Below are 21,400 nucleotides of genomic sequence, written 5' to 3'. Positions count from 1 at the left end.
AGAAGGAATGCAGTTCAGAATGGGATTAGAGCCAGGGAAGGAGTTAGAGGAATAAACCCCAGGCTGTTAAACACAATGGAAGTCTTTAACTTGGATTTTGCTGTTGTTTTAAAGATAAGTCTCCCAATAAGTGAGGTGCCAGTTGCTGTCCTGATTGTTTCCTCACTCTCCCATGTTCGTCAGCGCCGATCCCACATCCCACCACTGTGCTCCTGCACAAACTCAGGCAGGTGCTTCCACAACCCCTTTCTCTCCACTCCTGCGCCATAAAAGAGCCACGGACAGGTGAAAACCCACAAAGGGTTTAAAAAGGCTGCAAGCACCGTAAAGCCCGGCAAGACCGGGCGGTGACCTGCTCGGCGGGACGGCGGCTGCTCTTTTCCCGTGGGAGCTGTCAGGAGATAAAAGCCGCTGGCTGTACCTGTGCGGGGCCGGCGCTGTGAAATACAATCTGCTCATTAGCTGCTATGACAAAGAGGTTTCCGCACGCCGGCTGGGCGTGAGGCAGCTCTCAGCTGCCTGCTGAGAGAAGGGCTGCACCGCCAGGGCATCAATCACAGCTCCTCGGGGAGCTGGGAGCCAGGCCCGGGCTCCCCAGAGCCACCCTTGCACCTCCTTCTCCTCCCTGCCCCTGCTGATGCCTGCTTGTCCAATAAGAGGATGGTCTCAGGTGGCAGCAGGCACCGAAGCTTTGCAGTGAAATTAGGAAGATGCTCACATCTCTGCTGGGCTTCCCATACTCAGCTGACTCACAAGCTGAGCGGCATCTTGTGCCTTTTTGGGATGTCTTGCAAGAGACGTGGTCCTTGTGTGCCCCTCCAGGTCCTTCACCCATGGAAGGGCAGCTTGAGTGCCCATTCTGGTTGCCAGAATTGGCTGTCCACTGTCCCTCTGAGCTCAAGTGTTTTACTGCCTTGTTATTTTTGAGATAACATTTTCATGTACGGTTGGAGTGCTTTTTCTTGCTGAGTGATTGGAGCAGTCAGCTGTATAATAGTCAGAGAAGCCCTTCAAATAAAGCCTTATGCAGGTACATCAGTCTGCCGGCCTGCACTTAAACCTGTACATGTGTGGGAGTAAGGAGTGCAGGGAAGGAGGGCAGGAGCAGCACTAATATTTGCTCGTCACAGGGCAGTGCCTTTGAAATGCTGATCCAGCATACAGTACCTCTAGGATCATTTCAGGCATGCAACGTGCATACTCTATCTCTCTTTCCTTAATATCTCTCTGAAACAGTCCAGAGGGAAGCAATACATTTATTTCACCCCAGGCAGACATGAGATTTCTCTTCAGATTCTTACAGAATGTTAAAGACGTTTTTCAGTGCTCTTCCATGTGGTACTCACCTCTTTTTTATCCATCCTTAGTATTGATTTCTGCTCCTTTAATGTAAAATGCTGTAAGGTTACATCTATGCAAAGAAAAAACTTGGGCATATTTCTAGGCAGGGCTTGAGGAACACAAACCCCATGGAAAAGCTGGAAACCAGACTTCCATTTCCTGTGGCTCCTCATGGACCTTCGTCTAATGACTCTGGGCAGGGAGATATTGAGTTCAGTAGACACTTAAGGTTCTTTTCTGCATTTAAGATTCACATGCAGGATGAGAAAGTCCCAGAGGGATCAAGGGTGAATGGACAGCGGGGGCTGCCTGCTCAGCTGTGGTGGTAGAAGACAATATGATATTGCCTGTGAATTGATGGTGTCCTTGAGAAAGCATCACAGCAGTGCGAAGGGCTGTGCCCAATGCTGTGATCAGATGCTTGGATGCTGCGGGTGATTTTTCACCTCCCTGGCTTTGCCCAAAGGCACTGAGGAGAACTCAATGGGAAAGAACATCACTGTCTGTCCTGGAAGAAGGGAGGACCCTGGGCTCATATCAGGTCTGTCTGACCTGTCCCGAGCACACGGACACGGTTGGGCTCCCTCAGTTTCGGGGCCCAAGGAGGCAAGGGGCCCTCGGTGAGGTGCCAGGAGCGGGAGCGGGTGCCCGTGCGTGCTCCGCCTGCTGCTCGTACTCGCTCCCCGGTGCGCTCATTAGCGGAGCTGCCTTGGCAGGAGACGCCGCAAATTGCAGCGGAAGGTCCTGGCCGTCCCCTGGTCTGTCCCTCTCCCGCCCCTGCGCTCCCCTGGCCAGGCCTGCGAGGGCCGGGTCCTCGCCCAGCTTGCCCATGCCCACCCCGGGCCCAGCGGGGTTCAGCCCTGCTCCTGCACCCGCCCAGCTGTGCCCATGCCCACCCCGGGCCCAGCGGGGTTCAGCCCTGCTCCTGCACCCGCCCCTCTGCACATCCCTCAACATCACCGCGCTGAGCCAAGCACCGGGGCAGGAGCGCGGCTGCTGCTCCCCGCGGGGACCCTCGGCTCCGGGTCACTGTCTGGGACCGTGTGCCATGCAGGCAGAGGCACGGGCCCAAGTCTGGGAGTGACAAAGGGTGGGGAGAGGGAGCAGGTTCAATGGAGCTTGCACACACACATGGAAGCTGTTCCTGAGGACTGTAAATCTGTGCGCGGGCGTCTGGCACCCCCATCTGCCCTGCACGCTAGAGCACTGACTCTGGTGGGAGCGATGCCTGCAGACAGGGAAGGGGTCGGAGAGGCAGGGATAGGCAGGAACTGTTGTTAGAGGATGTTTGCTCTGGCCACAGATGGGAGGGATGAAGTTCCGGCAGTTCAGGTGTGCACTGGGGAAAAGATCTCCCATGCAATGTCAAGCTAAAGTATGGTCTGCTGAAGGGCAGAGTGGAAATGGTGCCCTGTGGAAGTCTTCCAGCGAGCCTTGGCACAACTGCCTGGAGCAGGTTTAAGCAGAGCATCCACTCCACTGCCCTGTCCTTTCCATCATGTCTCAGGGACTGAGGCATTGTCTGCTTTCTGCGCCCTTTCTCCTTCCAGGAGTTCCAGGTTGGCTCTGAGGATCGTTGTATCCGTGAATGAGGAGACAGATTTGAAGAAGCTAAACTGTGCTTGCTGTCACAGTGGGTTAAGGGGCCTTTCCCTCTTGGTGCACTCTGAAGTGCATATTCATGGACTCTCAAATGGATCAAAGCCATGCTAGCAGCTCTGGCACCCACCCACTGGAGCTGAAAGACATGTGCAGAGCTGGAGCTGGACTGTTCCTCCTGCACTGGAGTCTGGGGCAGAAACAAAATCCATCTGGGATTGGCAGCAGCAGCTTGGTCTTGCAAGGATGGATACAGCCACGCCTCACATCTCCAGAGGCACCATGGTAGTGCTAAACATGCCCAGCTTGGTCACAGAGCCAGCCCAGGGCTATGGATGAGGTGGGACAGAAAGACCATTCCCAGAGTGGATTGGTGCTCTGGAAGAACAGGAAACAGAAGAATTGCATTTGGTTTCCAAGCCGTCTGATCTGGCAACTCCGCTCCCTTCCTGTAGCCTGCATGGCCTGGACCCTGTTAGGGAGAGGTGATGACAAAAGAGAGATTTGGCTGTTCCTCCATCTGCTCAGATCCCAAGAAGGTGGGGAGGCCACTGGCTGGAGGCAGGCTGTGCTGGGCAGTAGGCAGGGGCCACATTCTACCCAGCACTCTCCTGTTTGCTGGGCAGGCTGTCCCCTTGGTGCCACCGATGCCTGGCAGCAATTCCTGTGGCTGCCACTCCCACAGCAGGAATTCTGCTGCAGACCACTTGCTTGAGGAGGAAGCTGCAGGAAGATGTAAAGGCATAAGGCAACACAGGAAAGAGTGGTGTGAGATGAAGTGTTTGCAGCCGTTAGAGCAGGAAGGAAGAGGATCAGCACAGGGAAAGCGGCAGATGCCCAGGCAGAGACGTCAGCAGCTTCAGAGGACTGGTGGTGGGGCACTGGTGGGATGTGGCCTCAGCAAAAGAAGGATTGACCAGCATCAACTGACCTTTCATGGGCAGTGATGTCTGGATCAAAGCAAAGGTCTGTCCTGCCCAGCAGGGGCAGAGCAGAGGGAAGAGGCAAGGGGCCCCTTGTCTGCAGCATTGCTGTGTGCTGCCTCCTCCTCCCCTGCTGGTGCCTCTGTCAGGTCAATCCTCTTGAAGCTCCCTTGTTTGGGGCTAGAAGGAGCCTTGTCCCCATTCATAGACCATCTCTGGAGTGTCCCCTGTGGTGCTCACCCACAGACTCCCCAGTACAGCAGCAAACGTTATAGGGACTGCTCAGTTCTCCACAACCTCCACACACAAAACAGCAAACATATCATGTCCCTGAGGGTGGGGGCATGAGAGCTCATGAAGGCAGCACTAGTGTCTGAAGCTGATCATTTTGACTTCAGAAAATGTTGTTCCCTTTGGGATGAGGCCCTGCCCCACTCTGCTTGTCACAGGACCTTGCAAAGGGTTTGGCTGAGAAAACCTTGAACTCCCACTTAAGAAGCACATAAAACTCAGGGATAATGTTAAAAGCAGCATTATCCAGCCTTGCTGGAGGAACAAGCAGCTATGGCTTGAACAGGATGTAAGGACCTCCGTGGGGAGAAAGCTTTGGATGCTGAGAATCTCTTTAATCTAGTGGAAAAAGCAAGAATAAGAACCACTGGTTGGAAGCTGAAGCCAGACAAATTCAAGACACAAATAAGGAGTGGGGCTGTTAACAGTGTGGATATGTAAGTGCTGGAACAGGCTCCCTGGGAAGTGGCAGCTTCTCCATCCCTCCAGATCTTCACAACCACAATCACTACTTTTCTGTAGGATGCTTTTGTCAAAAACAAGCCATCAGGCTCAACAAAGGAATAAAAGAGCAAAGCCCTCTGTCCAGTGGTGTTCAGACCAGCCAGCCCTTATCTCCACACAGGTTGCTTGGACTGTGGAAAAATGCAGATGAAGGTGCAGGACTGCAGCTCTCTGTAACAGGCTGCTGAAACTCGAGTGTGCATAAGGCACAGGGGAAGAACTTGGGCAGCTTCAGAAGCAGGAAGAAGCAATAAAAAGTGGAATAGGGTGAGCAGCAGCCAGCTGATGCTGCTGGTGACTTGGGAACATAAAGCCATGCCCTGGCAGCTCAGCCAGAGGAGGTTGTGCACCACAGGCTCACAGCCTACTCGTTTGAAATTCAGCTGCCTTTGTTGGTTACAGTTCCCAGGAGACTGAAGGGCTGTGGCTCTTTTACTCTGGTTTTCTGGTTATGGAAACATCTCACACGTGGAGAGCACAGAGCTGAACAAATTCAGGTGGGCAGCAGAGCTGCTTTGCGGTCTCTAGGAGAGAGTGCAAGGATAACTCCTGCCCTTCTCATGATGGCTCTGCAGACAGGAGGGTCTGGCTAACAGTTCTGCCTCAGAGCCTGCCTAATCAACCTTGTTTCCAAAAGCTAAAGCTTTAAAACTTCTGCAAAGAAGTAAACTATGCCAAGAGATCAATTAGGACCCTCTGGTCTTTCCCTCTCTAGTGGAAAACTTGTATGTCTTCACTGTCCCCATGGGGCTCAGAAGGTGAGGCTCCCTTCTGCACATCAGCTCACTCAACACAAGCTCCCCTCCTGCCCACAAATCAGGGGTCCCAGACAGGAGAGCTCCTGAGGCACAGGAAGGCTCTGCCTTCAGGTGCTCCTCACCTGCAGTACTGCTTGATGGCTCTGCAAAGCATTTAAACCAAGAAAGATCCCTCGATTCCCGTGGGACTAATAACAAACTAGATTCCTCCCTGCTATCCCTCCTCTACTGCTACAGCTGTATTGCTCAGCCCTCACAACAAGAGTCTTCTGTGACTCCAAAAGACAAATCCTTTCTGCAGTTTCACTGGTTGGACAAACCTGTCTCCCTGGGCCTGGCTGAGGCTGCCCCTGACAGGATGTCCAGCACCACACTTTGCAAGGGGTATGTGGGCACTGCCAGCCGGGGGAACTTGCTTGCACAGGGTGTGCCACATGGCAGCGGGTGCCAGCTGCTGTCAGGGCTGAGGAAGAGGTCACTGCTCAGTGGAAAAGCCACCCTGGTTGCAGCTGGGTTTCAAGAACAACTATTTCCCAAGTTGGTACCATTGAACAGGAGCTGGTAGCTCTGGGAAGCCCAGCAGCCCTGGCATGGTTTTGGCTGGGCTTCACTCATGCCAGCAGAAGGAGCAGCCCTGGAGCACCAGCCGAGCTGGGGAAAGTGTCTGCCCTCAGTATGTTTGTTTCAGTCATGCTAGGTGTGTGTGTGTAATTCATCATCCAAGTGCTTGGTGTCACCAGGCCCTGGTAATTTATTGCAAATAACATGATTTGGGCCCCTCACACAAGCGAATTTGCGATGATGCGAAAAGCTGCAGCTGTCCTCAGTGCTTCCCTGCAGTGAGCTGAAGAGCTTAAGTGCCTTGAGGCCAGTGCTGATGTCTCCTGTTCAAACCCTGGGTCATTTTTCTGGCCCTCCTTTGAACTCTCTCTGGTATTTTCACATCCTTCTTGAAACTGAGACTTTGGAGCTAGCTTTGCCAGCAAGGCGAGGTAAAAGCACTGCTCTCCCCTCATCTCCTGCAGATGTTGGAGGGACACAGCGGTTCCTGCACTGCCCTGGAGGCACTGACTGTGCTGAAATACTGCACATTCACCCTAAATCACTGCTGACTATCTTACCCATCCCATGGCACCTGCATGGTTTTTCTCAGAAAAGCTGTGTACCCTCAGCTGGGCCAGAGGCTCCATCTTCCCAGCACCACCTGCCGTGCCTGGAGCAGCAGCGGGGCCAGAGCCCATCCTGCAGAACAGCAGGCGAGGGCCTGAGCCTGCCCTTTCCCTTCCCACAACCCTGCTTCATTTACCACACACCTCCCAGCTCCTGCAGCGGATGAGAGGGGGGCCCACACAGCCTCAGCTCCCTCCCCGGGGCCTGGGGCCCATCCTGTGTGCCGTGCGAGGCCGTGCCCTGCGGGAAAAGCAGTGTGTGGTGACGTAATTAAGGCTGCATCACTTATGCATGTGTGTAGGGCCTAAGCATTTCCTCTTTCTTGAGCTTGGCTTCCCCATGCTCTACAGGAGGCTTTAAAATAGGGGAAATACCTCTGGGAAGCTGAGCACCCTCAGCAGTCCCAAAAGGCAGTGTGCCACAAATAGAGACAAAGAGCAGGGGAGAGTTCTGATGTGCTCCAGCTCTGTGTAGAGAGTGTGGGAAGAGCCTGCTCCAGAGACATCACCAGCCTGTGAGCATCAGCTGGAGCTGGTGTGCAGGTCCACAGCACGGCTGTGTGTTGGTCCATGGGTATGTGCAAGGGCACTCATGCTGCTCCCCATGCTCTGCAACCTAACCGAGATCTGAGCTCCTTTAGAGGGTACCCGTGTCTCTCAGTATGGGCAATGAATTCCTCCCTGAATCTCTTTCCTGCAAACATCCATGCCATTATGGCTTGGAGTGCACAAAAAGAGCTCACCCAATGCAGACAATCTGGCACACAACATTTTCACCCCAACAGCCAAAATTTCGCCAGGCTGCAAGCAGGGGAGCCAGCCTTTCCTGCCCACGCCCTCAGTGAGTAGGGGGGGCTGTTGTGCTGCTGACTGTCCCCTCTGCCCCCCAGGACTACTGGCTGTCCCTGCTTTACAAGCGCCTCATTGGTCCCAAGGTGCTGGCGATCCACGTGGCCGGCCTGCAGAGGAAGCCCCGGCCCGGCAGAGTCATCCGCGACAAGCTCCGCATCTACGCGCACTGCACCAGCTACCACAAGTGAGCGGAGCGAGGAGGGCTCAGGGTCACAGGGTGGGATCACTGGCACCCACAGGAGGTGGGGGCAACAAGGACACGCTGGGTGCAGGTCGGCTTCCCAGGATGCTCGCTCGGGTCCTGCTCCTCACTCTGGCCGCTGTCACCGTGCAGTGCGGGAATGGCGATGCCTCCGATGAAAGTGGTGGCGAGCCCGCGCCTGGGAACGGGGCCGGTGGTGGCGGTGCCGCCGGGCAGCGGAGATCAAAGGAGTGGATTTCACACGAGGGGCCCCGCTCGCTCGCTCGGGTTACCCGGGCCGGGCTGCTGGGGAGCCTGGCCTGGTTATTGTTTCTCTGAGAAGGTCTTTGAAAGCACCTCAGCGAGCCGGGTGGGCGGCCACCTCCTCCGCGGACACAAGTTGCTATTGTGGAGGAGGAGAGACTGTTTCTTTACACAGTCCAGATGCTTTCAACATGCCTCCAGCTCGGTAGGAAACCTTGTCTAGTAACTGACAGGTGCAAAGTGCTTTATAGCCTTTGTTTGGGGCTGCCCGATTAGGCAGGGACAGAGGATCAGTGTCTGGACCTGTCTGTCAGGTGCCTGGGGTGGCGGGGGCAGACGCACAGAGCTCCCCTCCGTTCTCAGCCTCCTCCTTGCAAGGTTTGGGGGGCTGGGGCCGTCCTGGGACTGACACTCTGTCCTTTGCCACCTCCCCTCTGGAGTGGCAGCGTCCTCTTGTGCCTTGTCACTGCTGGCTGAAGAGGGGGGTCGAAAGGCGTCGTTTCAGAACCAGGCTTCATGATGGGAAGGTGGCATCTCCCCGTGAAGGGGCAGCAGGATATGATGTGAATCTGGATGCCTGCACGAGGCCAGTTCTTACAGAGACCCCCAAGCTCCTTCCTGGAGGCGATGCTCGCTGAGGACATGGCAGTGCAGCCCTCACCTCCCACTCTCCCCTTTGCAGTCACAACTATGTCCGGGGATCCATCACCCTTTACATCATCAACCTGCACCGCTCCCGGAAGAAAATAAAGCTGGCAGGGACGCTGCGGGATAAGATTGTCCACCAGTACCTGCTGCAGCCCTATGGCAAGGACGGGCTGCACTCCAAGTAAGTTTGATGCTGGTGGCTGGGACTGCCACCACTGTAGCACCCTCAGTGCCACTGCGCTGACCCTCTCCTGGTCCCTCAGGTCGGTCCAGCTCAACGGGCAGCCGCTGGCCATGGTGGATGACGGGACTCTCCCCGAGCTGAAGCCTCGCCCGCTGCGGGCCGGCCGCACCCTGGTCATCCCCCCGCTGACTATGAGCTTCTACGTGGTGAAGAATGTGAACGCGCTGGCCTGTCGGTACCGATAGCCTGGGCCCAGCAGGGACTCGCCAGCCCCGCTCCTGCCCCTGAGCACTGCCCAGGTCACGCTGCCTCCTCGGCAGCCCACGCAGCCTCGCCGTGGGGCCGTGCTGGGCAGCTCCACGCCGTGCCTTCATCCTCACCCCCAGGATGTCCTCCCGCTTGGGACCATCCTGCCCTGTGACCGCAGAGCTCCACGTGCCCTGGCCACCATCCCGCCAGAGCAGTGCGACAGCCAATTTGCAGGGCCTGCCATCCTCCGTCCTGTGAGCTGCGAGAAGCAGCCGGGCCCTGATGCCCACTGGCTGCAGGGAAGGTTGGGGTGCTGAGCCCCGGTATATCCCGGGACGAACACCCTCCCCGACCCCCTGGTCCCGCTGCCCCTCGGGACGACCCCTGCAGCAGCCGGACCCCCTCCCCGGCGGCGGGCAGTGCTCCGGTGCAGCAAGAGCATGGAAGCAGCTCCCTCTGCTGCCGCCGGGATGCCGACAGCCGGCCTGGCCCGCCGCGGGATGCACCGGGCGGGGCGGGGCGGGGCGGGGCGGGGCGGGGCGGGGCAGGGGAGGGAGCGCCGGGGGCCGCCCCGGGCGGGCGAGCTTGGGCTCCGCGGCGGGAAATGTTGTTAATTAAATTATACATCCCTGAGCGGCGGGCCGAGAGCGTGTCCTGCCCGGGAGAGTGGCGGTGTCGCGGGCAGGAGCAGCTGCGACGCGCCCAGGCGCTACCGGAGGTGTAATAAAGTTGGCTCTCAACCCCGCCGGCGTCTTCTGTCCGCCGCGGGCCGGGCCGGGCCGGGCGGGCGGGACCGGTGCTGCTGTCACACGGTGCAGCGCCGCGGTCGCACGGTGAGGTGCCGCTGTCACACGGTGCCGCTGTCGCAGGTGCGGTGCCGCTGTCACACGGTGCGGTGCCGAGGTCGCACGGTGCGGTGCTGGGATCACACGGTGCCAGGGTCACACGGTGCCGCTATCACACGGTGCGGTGCCGGGGTCACACGGTGCCGCTATCACACGGTACGGGGTCACACGGTGCGGTGCCGGGGTCACACGGTGCGTTGCCGCTGTCACACGGTGCGGTGCTGGGGTCACACGGTGCCAGGGTCGCACGGTGCCGCTATCACACGGTGCGGGGTCACACGGTGCGGTGCCGGGGTCACACGGTGCGGGGTCACACGGTGCGGTGCCGGGGTCACACGGTGCGGTGCCGCTCCGGGCCGCCGGGGGCGCTGCGCGCGTGGGCGCGGCGGTCACGCGCGGCGGAGCAGGAAGCGGCGCGGGGCGGGTGGAGCCGCCCTGTCCCGGTGTCCCGGTGGAGCCGCCCTGTCCCGGTGTCCCGGTGCCGGTGTTCTCCACGGCCGCGGGCCATGCGCTGCGTCCTGATCGCCAGCACCGCGGCCGAGCTGCTCTTCTACTGGGCCGATGCCGCCTTCCTCCGCCGGCTGCGGTCGTCCCACGCCGGGCAGGTGGGGCGGGACGGGGCGGCGCGGGTGCGGGAAGGGGGCGCGGGGTGCGCGGTCGCGCGTGGGCGCTGACCGGGAGAGTGTGGCGCAGGGCCCGGCGCTGGAGGACAGCCTCAACACCCTCTTCGCCCCCCTGATCATTTCCTGCGCCGCGCTGCTGGAGAAGCTCTCCGACACCTATACCTGCTTCGCTACCGAGGGCGGGCGGCACCTCCACGTCCTGCATATGGTAGGACCGGCACCGGGACCCCTGAGCGGCACCGGGGACCAGGGACCGCTTTACCCCGCTTGACCCCGCTGCCGTTTGCAGTTCGGGGACTGCCTGTACATCGCAGTGAACGGCGACGGGACGCAGAGCGAGGACGACCTGCGCCGGACGCTCTTCGTGCTGCGGCGCTTGGTGGAGGCTCACTGTGGCCTCGTCACGCTCGACTCGCACCTCATCCGCAAGGAGTGAGCAGGCACAGCCCCCGGCACAGGCTGGCATGTCGGGCTGCTGGGGGGGCTGCCCTGGGCTGCCCTCATGCAGCACCGGGGGCTGGGAGTGGGGTCTCCAGCTGGGACCCCCTCTTTGCAGCACGACCCCCTGCCTGCTGGGCTGCAGCTGGGTTTTGGTGTGTCAGTCCCACGCGGGGAGCTGGGTTTCGGTGTGTCAGTGCCAGCATGAGTTTACCCTCTGTGACGCTGCAGGTTGCGGCCGGCTGATTCGGAGCAGCGGGAGCGCGTGTGGAGCCTGCTGCGGGGCCTGCTGGAGACCTACAGCCACCTGCGGGAGGAGGACCAGAGCTTTGCAGTGGAGGTACCAGTGATCTGCGCTGTCCCTCGCTTTTGGGGTGTTCCAGGGGTGGGAAGCTGCATGGAGTCCCAGGATGTGGGAAAAGGCAGTAGGCTGGGGACTTTAGGGCAGCTCCCTGGAGCAATGGAAGCTCAGACCTGCCCCTAGGACTGCAAGGCTGGGCCTGAGGAAGCTCAGCAGCCTCCCCTCCTCCTGCACCCCAGGCCGTGGAGCGGCTGATCCATCCTCAGCTGTGTGAGCAGTGCATCGAGTTCCTGGAGCGACAAGTGGTGCAGCACATCAACACCAGCCCCGAGCGTGGCGGGGATGAAGTAGGCCATGCCTTCCTCCTGGTACACACCAAGCTGCTGGCCTTCTACTCCAGGTGTGCCCGGTCCCACCACCCTCCCTTCCCAGGGCAGCCATGTGTCCTCCCAGCTGACCCTGCCCTTCTCTGTCCTGCAGCCGCAACGCCAGCTCCATCCGCCCTGCCGACCTGCTCGTCCTCATCCTCCTGGTTCAGGACCTGTACCCCAGCCAGAGTGCTGAGGAGGAGCTTGGCCCACAGGTGCTTCAAAGCAGGCCTGGGGGTGCAGCAAGTCAGGGTGCTCCCATCATGGGGTGATGCCTTGACAGCTGGGGCTTAGGGGGGTTTTCTCTCTTTTTGAAAGCCCACAGCAAGGAATGTTCTCCCTCAGGGACCCAAGAGAAGTGAGAGCATCCCTGTGACTGGCCCTGGCTCCCATGGAGCTGCAGAGAAGGACTCAGATGACCAAGTGAGTCCTTCAGATCAGGAGTTCAGGGTGGGATTGCTGGGAGGGCTGCCTGTATCCCCGTATGCTGACCCATTTGTTATTGCTGGCAGGACACAGATGATCTCTCTGTGCCTGAGGTGTACTACACACCTGAGCCCTCGCCAGGCGGGCACAGTACAGGTGAGTGCCCAGCTGGGCAGCAGCCGTGCCCCACACCCCCAGCCCTGCAGAGTTCCAGGGCTCTGGTGTGGGGGCTGGAAGGGTGCCCTGCCATGTTCTCTGCAGGCAGCGAGAGCTGGTCAGAGGGTGCTGAGATGCTGAGCATCGGGGAGGTGGATGCTGCAGACGTCCAGGTGAGCGCAGAGTCCTGCAACACCTCCCAGTTCCACACCTCACCAGCCTGTCCCGGTGCCTTTTGCAGATTCTGGTCCTTATCACTCTCTCTTGCTGTGCTGCAGCTGTGGGTGCCCTGTGTCCCCCATGTTGTGCATTCTGTGACAGTTCTGTTCTCTGAGGCATTGCTTACAGTGAGCTGCCAGCAGAGAGGGAGCAGGGCTGCCTCAGAGCAGTCCAGTGTCTCCCTCTGCTGCCACTGGGCTTCCTGGGCTGCTTCCCTGATGGATGCTGCAACACCTCACACACTGCAAACAACACTGGCCCTGGTTTAAGGCATTTGCAACCTTTGTGCAACAGCCTTCTTCTTCTCTGCTGCTCCTTTGGGGAGCACTGGGCACTTTCCTCACTACTGATCTTTTGCTACATGGCCCTTCCAGCTCTTTTGGTTCTGTCTTGCCTGGTTGCAGCTTTCAAGGCAATGCTGCATCCCTACAGAGCATTCTCTGTGTGAGCTGCCTCATTCCCACAGGGACTGAGTATCTCCCCTGTCTTCCCAGATGGCAGAGGACTTGCTGCAGACCTTGGGGCCTCTGGTCCCTGAAGCTTCAAACCCCAGAAGGATCTTTCTGGATGCCAGCCTGCGGGAAGGTTACTGCCCCTTGCTGCCACACACCATGCACTGCCTCCCGCTCTGGCCAGGCATCTCCCTTGTGCTGCTGACCAAGGTGAGCTGCCTCTGAGGTGAGGGGAGCTGGGTAGGACTGGGTTCTGCCTGACCCCCACCTCTCCTTTCCCTGGCAGGGTCCCATGACCCAGGTGGCCATCACCTTGTACCAACTGCTGGATGGTTTCTTGGTGCTGGAGAAGAAGCTGGAAGAGGGACCAGAGGTGGGAGTCGCACGCTCCTACCCGTTCCTTGCTGAGCTGCGGCAGCGCATGGACAAATTTGTGAAGAAGCTGAGTGGACAGGACATCCAGGTGGGCGTGGGGACATGAGGACCCTGTCATTTTTTCTCCACAGCCTGACACCGTCCTGTCTCTTTCTAGTTGCAGAACACCTGGTTGGACTTTAAGAACAAGATATTTTCACGGAGTGAGCCTGGGAGCTCCCTAGAGTGAGTAGGAGGAAGCCAGGGAAAGTCTCTGGGACAGGCAGGGACCTGTCCCATCCTGGGGACGAGCACAGCTGTCCCTGCAGTGCTGGGGACCCAGTGTGCAAGCTCGGCTCTGTCTGTGTCCCCTGGCTCAGGCTGCTGCAGTCAGTGGCCAACGTGAAGCGGCAGCTCTGCTCCGTGTACCGCCAGCTCTTCCTGACCTCTGCTGGCCACAGCCTGTCCCAAGGGCTGCGGGACCGTGCTCAGAAACTGATGAGGTGAGTGCAGGGGGACGGTCAGCATCGCCAGGGGGCTGCCCCACACCCAGCTCTGCTGGGGCTTGTGGGTCCTGGCCTCTCACCGTGCCTCTTCTTGGCAGGGAGAAGCTGCTGGACTGGCGGGACTTCCTGCTGGTGAAGAGCAGGCGCAATATCACCATGGTGTCATACCCATCCCTGCAGCTGGGGAGCCAGCCTGCCACCGGGGTGTCCCTGAGGGGGTAGCAGATGTGGGAGTGGGACCCTGTCTCCCAGCACCAGGATTAAGGGGAGGAATGTAGTGGGCAAAGGTGGTTTCCCGAGGCTCAGGGGCTGTCCTAGAAGGGCACCAAAGTTGTTGGACACCCTTAACCCATCCCACGTACCTGGAGGACTTCCCTGGCCTGGTGCACTTCATCTATGTGGACCGCACAGCTGGACAAATGATGGCACCTTCACTCAGTGTGACAGAGAAGTCCAGCTCAGAGCTGGGCAAGGGTCCCCTGGCCACCTTCATCAAGAAAAAGGTACTGCTCATCGGGTAGGTGTGGGATGGGAACCACAGAAGAGGGTGGAAATTGGAGGGGTTTCTGCTCAGGCTTCAGGTGTCCCTTGTCCCCCAGGTGTGGTCCCTGATCACACTGGCCCGGCGATACCTGCAGAAGGGCTATACAACACTGATGCTGCAGGATGGTGACTACTGCTGCTCCTACTTCCTCTGGTTTGAGAATGAGATGGTATGTGGGGCCAGGAAGGGGCTGAGCCCCTCTTTCTCTGGGGCAGGGAGCAGGGCTGCAAGCCTAGCCAGCTCTGACTGCTCAGTGGTCCCATCCCAGCTCCTGCCCTCTGCTGTCATTTCTCCCCAGGGCTATAAGCTGGAGGTGATGGAGGTACCAGTCCTGTCTGATGATTCTGCTCCCATTGGGATGCTTGCAGGGGACTACTACAGGTGAGCAGTTGCCAGTCCTGTGGTTTGGCACCAGGGCTCAAAGCTGTGATGGCACACAGATCGCTGGGGGTGATGCCAGGATGCCAGCGGAGTTGCACCAGCCCATCTCCCAGCCTGGTGCCATGGTTTTGGTGGGCTTTGGTGGCAGAGTCCATGGGGCTGTGTCCTTGCAAAGTGCTTTACAGAGGGAAGGTCGTTGGAAGGGGTTGCCTGTGTGCACTGTACCTGCCAAGCCTCTGTCTTCTCCTCTGCAGGAAGTTGCTGCGTTATTACAGCAAGAACCACCAGGCAGAGGTAGTGAAGTGCTATGAGCTGCTGACCTTGCACCTGGGCATCATCCCCTCCGAGCTGGTGGTGCAGCAGGCCTACGACTTGGCCCGGCGCCTTTGGGAGCCGTCCCGCATCCCTCTGCTCTGAGCTGCCTCCAGCCGCCTTGGGGCCGGGATTAAAGTGGGTGTGTGGGTGCTCCCAGAGCCTGGGTTGCTTTCTCAGCGTCTGTGTGCCATGCTGTGGATTGTGCCTGTAGGCAGGGACAGGCAAGCTTCCCATCCTTTAGCCTGGCCAGAGCTGGCACTGTCCCTTTTCCTGCTCCCCATGCTTTTCACTGCCACCCAGCAGCCTCTGGGGACAGAGAGTGGGGCCGAGAGGTTGCTGGCAAATCAATGTCTTGCTGAAAAGTACATTTCCAGAGCAGGATTTAAAATGTTAGCTTGGCATTGCTGCCAGGCTTTGGCCAGAGATCAAGATAATGTAGCCAAACCTGAGTGAAGCAATGGTCTAGGGTGCATTCCCCTTCCCCCTTACCCCCAAATGTGTGTGGGGTGCAGGGCCCTCAGAGGTTAGGCAGGCTCTGGGGAGATGCAGCCCATCCTGCACCACCTTCCCCGCACCCAGGCACCAGTTAGCCACAGCTCTGAGCTTAGCTGGGAACAGCGAGTAAATCCCGAGGCAGCTTATGTGTTTCCCAGGCACGTCTGGGCTCAGTGCACTCCAAACCTCAAGTACAGCTGGGAATGGGGCCAGCCCCAAGGGACTCACGTAGCCACTGTCCCTTGTTGCTCCCATGCCACTCGCTGGAGCTGGGGACAGCAATTCAGGCAGCACTGGACCATGACAGGGCCTTTGCCCCATCCTGCTGAGCTGGAATTTGCCCTGCTGAGCAACAGTTCTGGATTCAAAGCCATGCTCATTCCCAAACTGCCCCTTCTGCTGCTTTCAGGGCTGTGGGGGGGCCAAACTCCTTCTGTCCTGCCATGCTTGGCCCATCATCCCAGCCATGTGCCTCTGGCTCATCCCTGGAGCACCACAGGAGCTGGGGCAGGGGGCTCTCAGGCCCCTAACTGCCTGCTCAGCACCGTCCTGGAGCCAGCCTGGGGAGATCCTGGCACCTGCGGAGCCCCAGGCAGGATGTGGCCCCTTCTCAGCCCTGGGCTCGTCTCCGGCCCCGCTGCAAGCCCGCAGCTGAGCTGTGCCGGGTCCGCGCCTCGCCGGGGCAGCAGCAGCGGCGGGCGCCCCTGTCCTGAGCAGCCTCCCCGCCTCCTCAAGGCGTTCCCCGCCCTGGCCCCCCGTCCCTCCCCGCCCGGAAGCCCTGGGAAAAGTTCCGCCGTGGAAGCAAAGTCCAGGCGGACCGAGCAAAGCCGGACAGAGCGGCCATGGCCGGGCGCTGCGGGCTCCGGGGAGCGCTCGGTCCGCGCTGCCCGTCCCGCTGGCCGCAGGGCTGGCGTCTGTCCCTGCGGCCGCCAGCAGCGCGTCTGGCCCATGCCGGGGCTGCGGCCCAGCTGCAGCAGGAATACGACGCGGTGGTGATCGGGGCAGGTAACAGAGCCAGGGAGCGAGAGCCGGGCTGCGGGCGGGGACCCACATCTGCCACCTTCCCCAGGGCAGATAGCAAAGGAGCAGCTCGGTGGGGACCGCAGTCGTGCTGGACGCATTGCAAACCCCCAGACTGCTCCTCATGCTTGGGTCCACACAGGGGAGTGGCACAAATTGCAGCCCCCCAGCATGAGAGCACTGTAGGAACATCTGCCTTGAGTGCTTCTGCCCCCCTCTGCTGCACCATTAGGGCCAGGGGTGTAGGGCTGGGGGAGGATTCTCCTTGTCACCTGTATCCCTGTGTCTAGAGCCTGTTATTGGGGTGGCTGTGACAGCCCCATGCCCCAGGCACGGCAGGGTGCCCTGTGCTGCGGGCCCATCACCAGCACTGGGCTCTGCTCATCTCCCTCTCTTCTTGCAGGACACAACGGGCTGGTGGCAGTGAGTACCTAGAGTGGCGTGCTGCCTCTCCTCCATCCCCAGGGGACAGCAAAGACTGGGAAGGGTCTGCACTGTGAGCAAGGGAGGGCTTTGGTGGTGGTGTCCATGGGGCTGGGGCCCCACAGGCCTTCCCTAGTGAGGGGGGCACTATGTGCAGGAGGGGCCTCCCGTTGGCAATCCCGGCTGGAGGGATGGCAGTGTGCCCCGTGCTCCCCACAGGCTGCCTACCTGCAGCGGGCAGGGCTGCGCACGGCTGTGCTGGAGAGGCGCCACGTGCTGGGCGGCGCCGCCGTCACTGAGGAGATCGTGCCAGGTACCCCTGCGTGCCCCTTGTCCCCCTGGCCAGCCCTGCTGGTGGACATTCCCCACCACCCCACATGTTCCAGGGTTCAAGTTCTCCCGGGCATCGTATCTGCTCAGCCTGCTGCGACCACAAATCTACGCTGATCTGGAGCTGCAGGTACTGGCACCCACCCTTTGCTGGGCTGCTGGCAACTCCCAGTGTGCAAGCAAGGGGGACCCTGCTGCCAGGCTGTCCCTGCAGGGTGGCTCCTGCAGTGGGGACATCCCTGTCTTGCAGCGGCACGGTCTGAGGGTGCTCCCACGGGACCCCTACTCCTTCACCCCAGTGCTGGAGGACAGGAGCCGTCCTCGCTCCCTTCTGCTGGGACATGACATGGCCCAGACTCAGCAGCAGATTGCTCAGTTCTCCCAGAAGGATGCCCAGGTACCACCAGGGGCGTGCACCTGGCACAGCAAAACCCATGAGGGGCTGCCCTGCCCCTGGAGTGGCAGGGATGCTCCTGGGTGGGGTATCCATTGCACCCACCATGGTGCAGCCCTTGCTGTCCACCCTCTGTCCCCTTCCAGGCCTATCCTGAGTATGAGGCGTTCATGGGGCGCATGGTGTTGGCCCTTGACCCACTGCTGGATGCCCCTCCAGTGGATACAGCTGCCCTGGGAAAGGGCTCCCTGCTCCAGCAGCTCAGGAACCTGCAAACCCTGAAGCCCTTGCTGCAGGCAGGTACATCTGGGATGCCAGGGAACCCCAGCAGCAAGGGATGTTTGCCAGCATCTGGGATGGGCAGTGCAGAGCCTCCTCAGGAGCCCAGTGTGGGCTGGCAGGCTCTGGTAGGCTTGCTCACCTTGGTCCCGCTGAGTGACCTCCAAAGCCAGCTGGGCACCAGTATCCAGCCCTGGCACAGCCGTGCAGGTCTCACACCACCTCTCCACCCCCAGGGCTGGCACTGGGACGGCAGCTGCCCCACTATTACGAGGTGCTCACAGCTCCCATCTCCAAGGTGCGTGCTGGCAGTGCTGGTGTGGAAACACCCTCTGCCCTCTCCTGCCTGCCAGGATGCTGCAGCAGCTCCCCACCCCAAGCCTGGCATGCTCTCTTTCTCCTGGGCCAGATCCTGGATCAGTGGTTTGAGTCAGAACCCCTGAAGGCAACTCTGGCTACTGATGCTGTGATTGGAGCCATGGCCAGCCCACACACCCCTGGCAGTGGGTGAGGGATCCTTCCCCTCGGGGCTCATGCCTGCACTGTCCCCCCTTGCCGTGCTCTGTGCTTGGCTCTGCTGCACCAGTACCCCGTGCCCTGTCCCCTGCCTCTGCCTCCCACTGCCTGTTCTACTTTGCCATGGTGCCTCAGGGCTTGGTGCTGGGCAAGGGGCTGCCCCCAGCCCTGCCAGTGGCTCTCCTGAGTGGCCCCCACCTATCCCTTCACTGTTTGGGCACCTCTGTCCCCAGGCTGGGCTGAGTCCTGGCTGGTGCATCCTCCCTGTAACTGAGTTTACATCCCATGAGGTGGCATGGTCCCATGGGGGGACTGTGGGGGCTGTGGCACCATCCTCACTACCCGTGCAGGGGACAGATCCATACCCTCAGCCAGCAGCTAATCCAAGGTCCTACTACCTCAGGTATGTGCTGTTGCACCATGTCATGGGTGAGCTGGAGGGACGGCGTGGGGCCTGGGGCTACGTGGCAGGCGGGATGGGAGCCCTGTCCCACGCCATCGCCCAGGCAGCCGCTGCCCGGGGAGCCCACATCTTTGCTGACAAGGTACGGGCTGTCTGGGAGAGGGGAGCTGCTTGGCCATCCCCTCAGGCAGCAGGGATGCTCTTGGTAAAGTCCTGTCCCCTACCCGTGCCCAGGCAGTGTGCCACGTGCTGCTGGGCAGGGCCGGGGAGGCGCGGGGTGTCGTGCTGCAGGATGGGACAGAGGTGAGGAGCAAACTGGTGCTGTCCAATGCCTCCCCCCAAATCACCTTTCTGGAACTCATTCCTCAGGTATGGAGTGCGTGGGGCTGGCAGGGGCTTGGCCTGTTGGAATAGCCCATTCCCACTGCCTCTCACAGCCAGCCTCTGCATGGTGTATCCCACCCTAGGAGCAGCTGCCCAAGGATTTTGTCCAGCGGATCCGGCAGCTTGACACACGCTCCCCTGTCACCAAGATCAATGGTAGGTACCAGCAGGGACGCTTCAGCTGCCATCCCTGCTGGAGGAACACTGGTGCCAGGCTCAGCAAGAGGCTGCACCCCACTTCCTCTCCCCATCCCATGCCCAGTGGCGGTGGATCGGCTGCCCAGCTTCCTGGCTGCCCCCAATCCCCACGATGGCCAGCCCCTGCCCCACCACCAGTGCTCCATACACCTCAACTGTGAGGGCACCCAGCTCCTGCACCAGGCATTCACTGAGGCTGCCCAGGGGCACCCCTCCAGCAGGTAGGAGCCTGTGCTGGCACACCTTGCACTGGGGAAGGGCCAGGACAGCCATGGCTGTGGATGCTGGGGGAGGAGGTGTGGAGTGGCTGGGTGCCCCTCTGCCTGCCCAGCTGGTGTACTGCTCCCCCAGGCCCATGATCGAGCTCTGCATTCCCTCAGTGCTGGACCCAGGGCTGGCCCCGCCAGGCTGCCACGTCGTGTCCCTGTTCACACAGTACACCCCGTCCGTGCTGGCGGGCGGGCGGTGCTGGGACAAGCAGGCCAGAAATGCGTACGCAGACACAGGTACGTGATGCACACACAGAGCCAGTAACGCCCATGGGCAGAGCTGCCCTGGGCTGCACAGGAGTTTGCTGCCACATCCCCCGGGCTGCCCAGCAGGAGTCCCTTCATCTTTCTCCAGTGTTTGACTGCATCGAAGACTATGCCCCAGGGTTCAAGGCATCTGTCATTGGCAGGGACATCCTGACGCCACCAGACCTGGAGAGGATCTTTGGGCTGCCCGGTGGAGTGGGTACCATGAGTGTCAGCTCTGAGCATCGCTCTAGTGCCAGTGCTGGTGGGCACACGGGCTTGGGCCAGGCACAGCTAGCTCACACAGAGCTCTGTTGGCAGAACATCTTCCATGGAGGGATGTCTCTGGACCAGCTGTACTTTGCCCGGCCAGTACCATCCTACTCTGGCTACCGGTCCCCAATTCCTGGCCTGTACCTGTGTGGAAGTGGAGCCCACCCTGGTGAGCAGAGCTGGCAGCAGGACCCTCATGGAGGCCTGCAGAAGGAAGAAAGTGCCATGTGGAAGAGGTGCAGCAGCATTCCCCATTTCTCCTTTCTTGCAGGAGGAGGAGTGATGGGAGCAGCAGGACGCAATGCTGCCCAGGTGGCTATCAAGGATTTCAGACACCTCTGATGAAATTGGTGAAACTGACTTCACCAACACAGGGTTGTGACAGCAGCATGCCCTGCTGGTGCCATGCAGAGCCCTGCCCATCCCCGACTTGCTTCCCCAGCACCTCAGGGCAGCAGCATCTCCTGAGAGCTGGATGTAGGCTGGCAGGGTCCCCTGTGCTCCCAGCTGCTACTGTCACTTTGAGCAGATGGCTGCTCCTAGCCTGACACAACCCAGCCTTGCCCCAGTAGCTCCTGGACCCTGCATGACCATAGCAAGCCTCACTCAGCCCCTGCCTGTGCCCATGGAAATAAACTCTGGCCCGGGCTCTGTCATGAGCACTCTCAATGTGTTTTTTGAGCAACTCATGCAGCTCCTACTGCACTATCCACACTTGCTGGTAATGCAGCCTTGGGGAGCTGCCAGAGAGCACAGGCACATTTCAGAGTAGTGAACAAGGACAAACAGCCCCTCACCCTCTCCTCTGCTCATTGATGCAGACTCAGGTACGTGCAGGACTGTTTGTATTGAGTTCCCCAGCTCCGGGCAGGTCCAGACCATCCTAAGTCCTTAGAACAAGCAGGGAGCTGCCTGGATGCTGCTTTGGTGCCTGGAGTCCGCAGCTGTCCCCAGTCCGCGGCTGTTGGTGGCTGTGTGTACAGCAGACACGTGCCCAGCGGCTCAGAAACCGCAGGAGCCGGGGCTGCAGCTGCCCCTCGTGCCTCACACATGCTCCTATTCCCGGCGGAAGCCGCTGCACGTGTCCTGGCCCCGTCCCCGCGTCCCCAGGGCAGATGTTCCGTGCTGGCCGCTCCTCAGCCGCAGCAGGCCCGGGTGTGCCCCTCGCCCGGGCTGCAGCCGGGAGCCGCTGGCTGCAGATTACAGAGCTCACATCCTCTCCCTGCCCTCTTCCTCCGCCAGACAATGCTCCCGATTCAGCCGCCCGCCTCGCCTCCTG

At 60.1% G+C, this 21,400-nt stretch overlaps 3 protein-coding genes across 5 annotated transcripts in view; all 3 read left to right on the top strand.

Moving 5' to 3' along the window:
* HPSE2 (heparanase 2 (inactive)) overlaps positions 1 to 9,344 on the top strand; it is a 104,069-nt gene extending 94,725 nt beyond the window's left edge. Inside the window, exons 10-12 of the mRNA XM_054276792.1 lie at positions 7,476 to 7,621; positions 8,565 to 8,711; positions 8,794 to 9,344. Of these exons, the coding sequence (XP_054132767.1) occupies positions 7,476 to 7,621; positions 8,565 to 8,711; positions 8,794 to 8,959 (459 nt within the window). The 3' untranslated portion in view covers positions 8,960 to 9,344. The remainder of the gene's footprint in view (positions 1 to 7,475; positions 7,622 to 8,564; positions 8,712 to 8,793) is intronic.
* An 870-nt stretch (positions 9,345 to 10,214) lies between these two features.
* Positions 10,215 to 15,035, top strand: HPS1 (HPS1 biogenesis of lysosomal organelles complex 3 subunit 1). 3 transcript variants are annotated; one of them, XM_054276790.1, is made up of 18 exons: positions 10,215 to 10,413; positions 10,502 to 10,639; positions 10,721 to 10,863; positions 11,101 to 11,209; positions 11,410 to 11,570; positions 11,651 to 11,753; positions 11,884 to 11,961; positions 12,051 to 12,120; positions 12,226 to 12,293; positions 12,834 to 13,001; positions 13,078 to 13,254; positions 13,324 to 13,391; positions 13,526 to 13,648; positions 13,750 to 13,815; positions 14,010 to 14,154; positions 14,251 to 14,364; positions 14,494 to 14,576; positions 14,831 to 15,035. In XM_054276790.1, the coding sequence occupies exons 1-18, from the start codon at positions 10,315 to 10,317 to the stop codon at positions 14,991 to 14,993; spliced, it is 2,076 nt and encodes a 691-aa protein (XP_054132765.1). In that variant the 5' UTR covers positions 10,215 to 10,314; the 3' UTR covers positions 14,994 to 15,035. The 3 variants fall into 3 exon arrangements, with proteins under 3 accessions (XP_054132765.1, XP_054132764.1, XP_054132766.1); XM_054276789.1 differs by having other exon boundaries at positions 11,857 to 11,961; XM_054276791.1 differs by lacking the exon at positions 12,834 to 13,001 and having other exon boundaries at positions 11,857 to 11,961.
* Positions 15,036 to 16,228: 1,193 nt separating this feature from the next.
* Positions 16,229 to 20,685, top strand: PYROXD2 (pyridine nucleotide-disulphide oxidoreductase domain 2). The gene is made up of 16 exons (XM_054277295.1): positions 16,229 to 16,391; positions 16,810 to 16,829; positions 17,049 to 17,142; positions 17,216 to 17,289; positions 17,410 to 17,556; positions 17,700 to 17,853; positions 18,069 to 18,130; positions 18,242 to 18,339; positions 18,752 to 18,893; positions 18,986 to 19,120; positions 19,219 to 19,291; positions 19,398 to 19,554; positions 19,685 to 19,839; positions 19,958 to 20,064; positions 20,170 to 20,290; positions 20,393 to 20,685. The coding sequence occupies exons 1-16, from the start codon at positions 16,229 to 16,231 to the stop codon at positions 20,461 to 20,463; spliced, it is 1,773 nt and encodes a 590-aa protein (XP_054133270.1). The 3' UTR covers positions 20,464 to 20,685.
* The last annotated feature ends 715 nt before the right edge of the window (positions 20,686 to 21,400 follow it).

The sequence above is a fragment of the Melozone crissalis genome, unplaced genomic scaffold (assembly GCF_028551555.1).
Source record: "Melozone crissalis strain CALT ecotype California unplaced genomic scaffold, PUWL_Pcris_2 ptg000019l_1, whole genome shotgun sequence".
NCBI classification, from domain to species: domain Eukaryota; kingdom Metazoa; phylum Chordata; class Aves; order Passeriformes; family Passerellidae; genus Melozone; species Melozone crissalis.
This window is presented reverse-complemented; position numbering and strand designations above follow the sequence as displayed.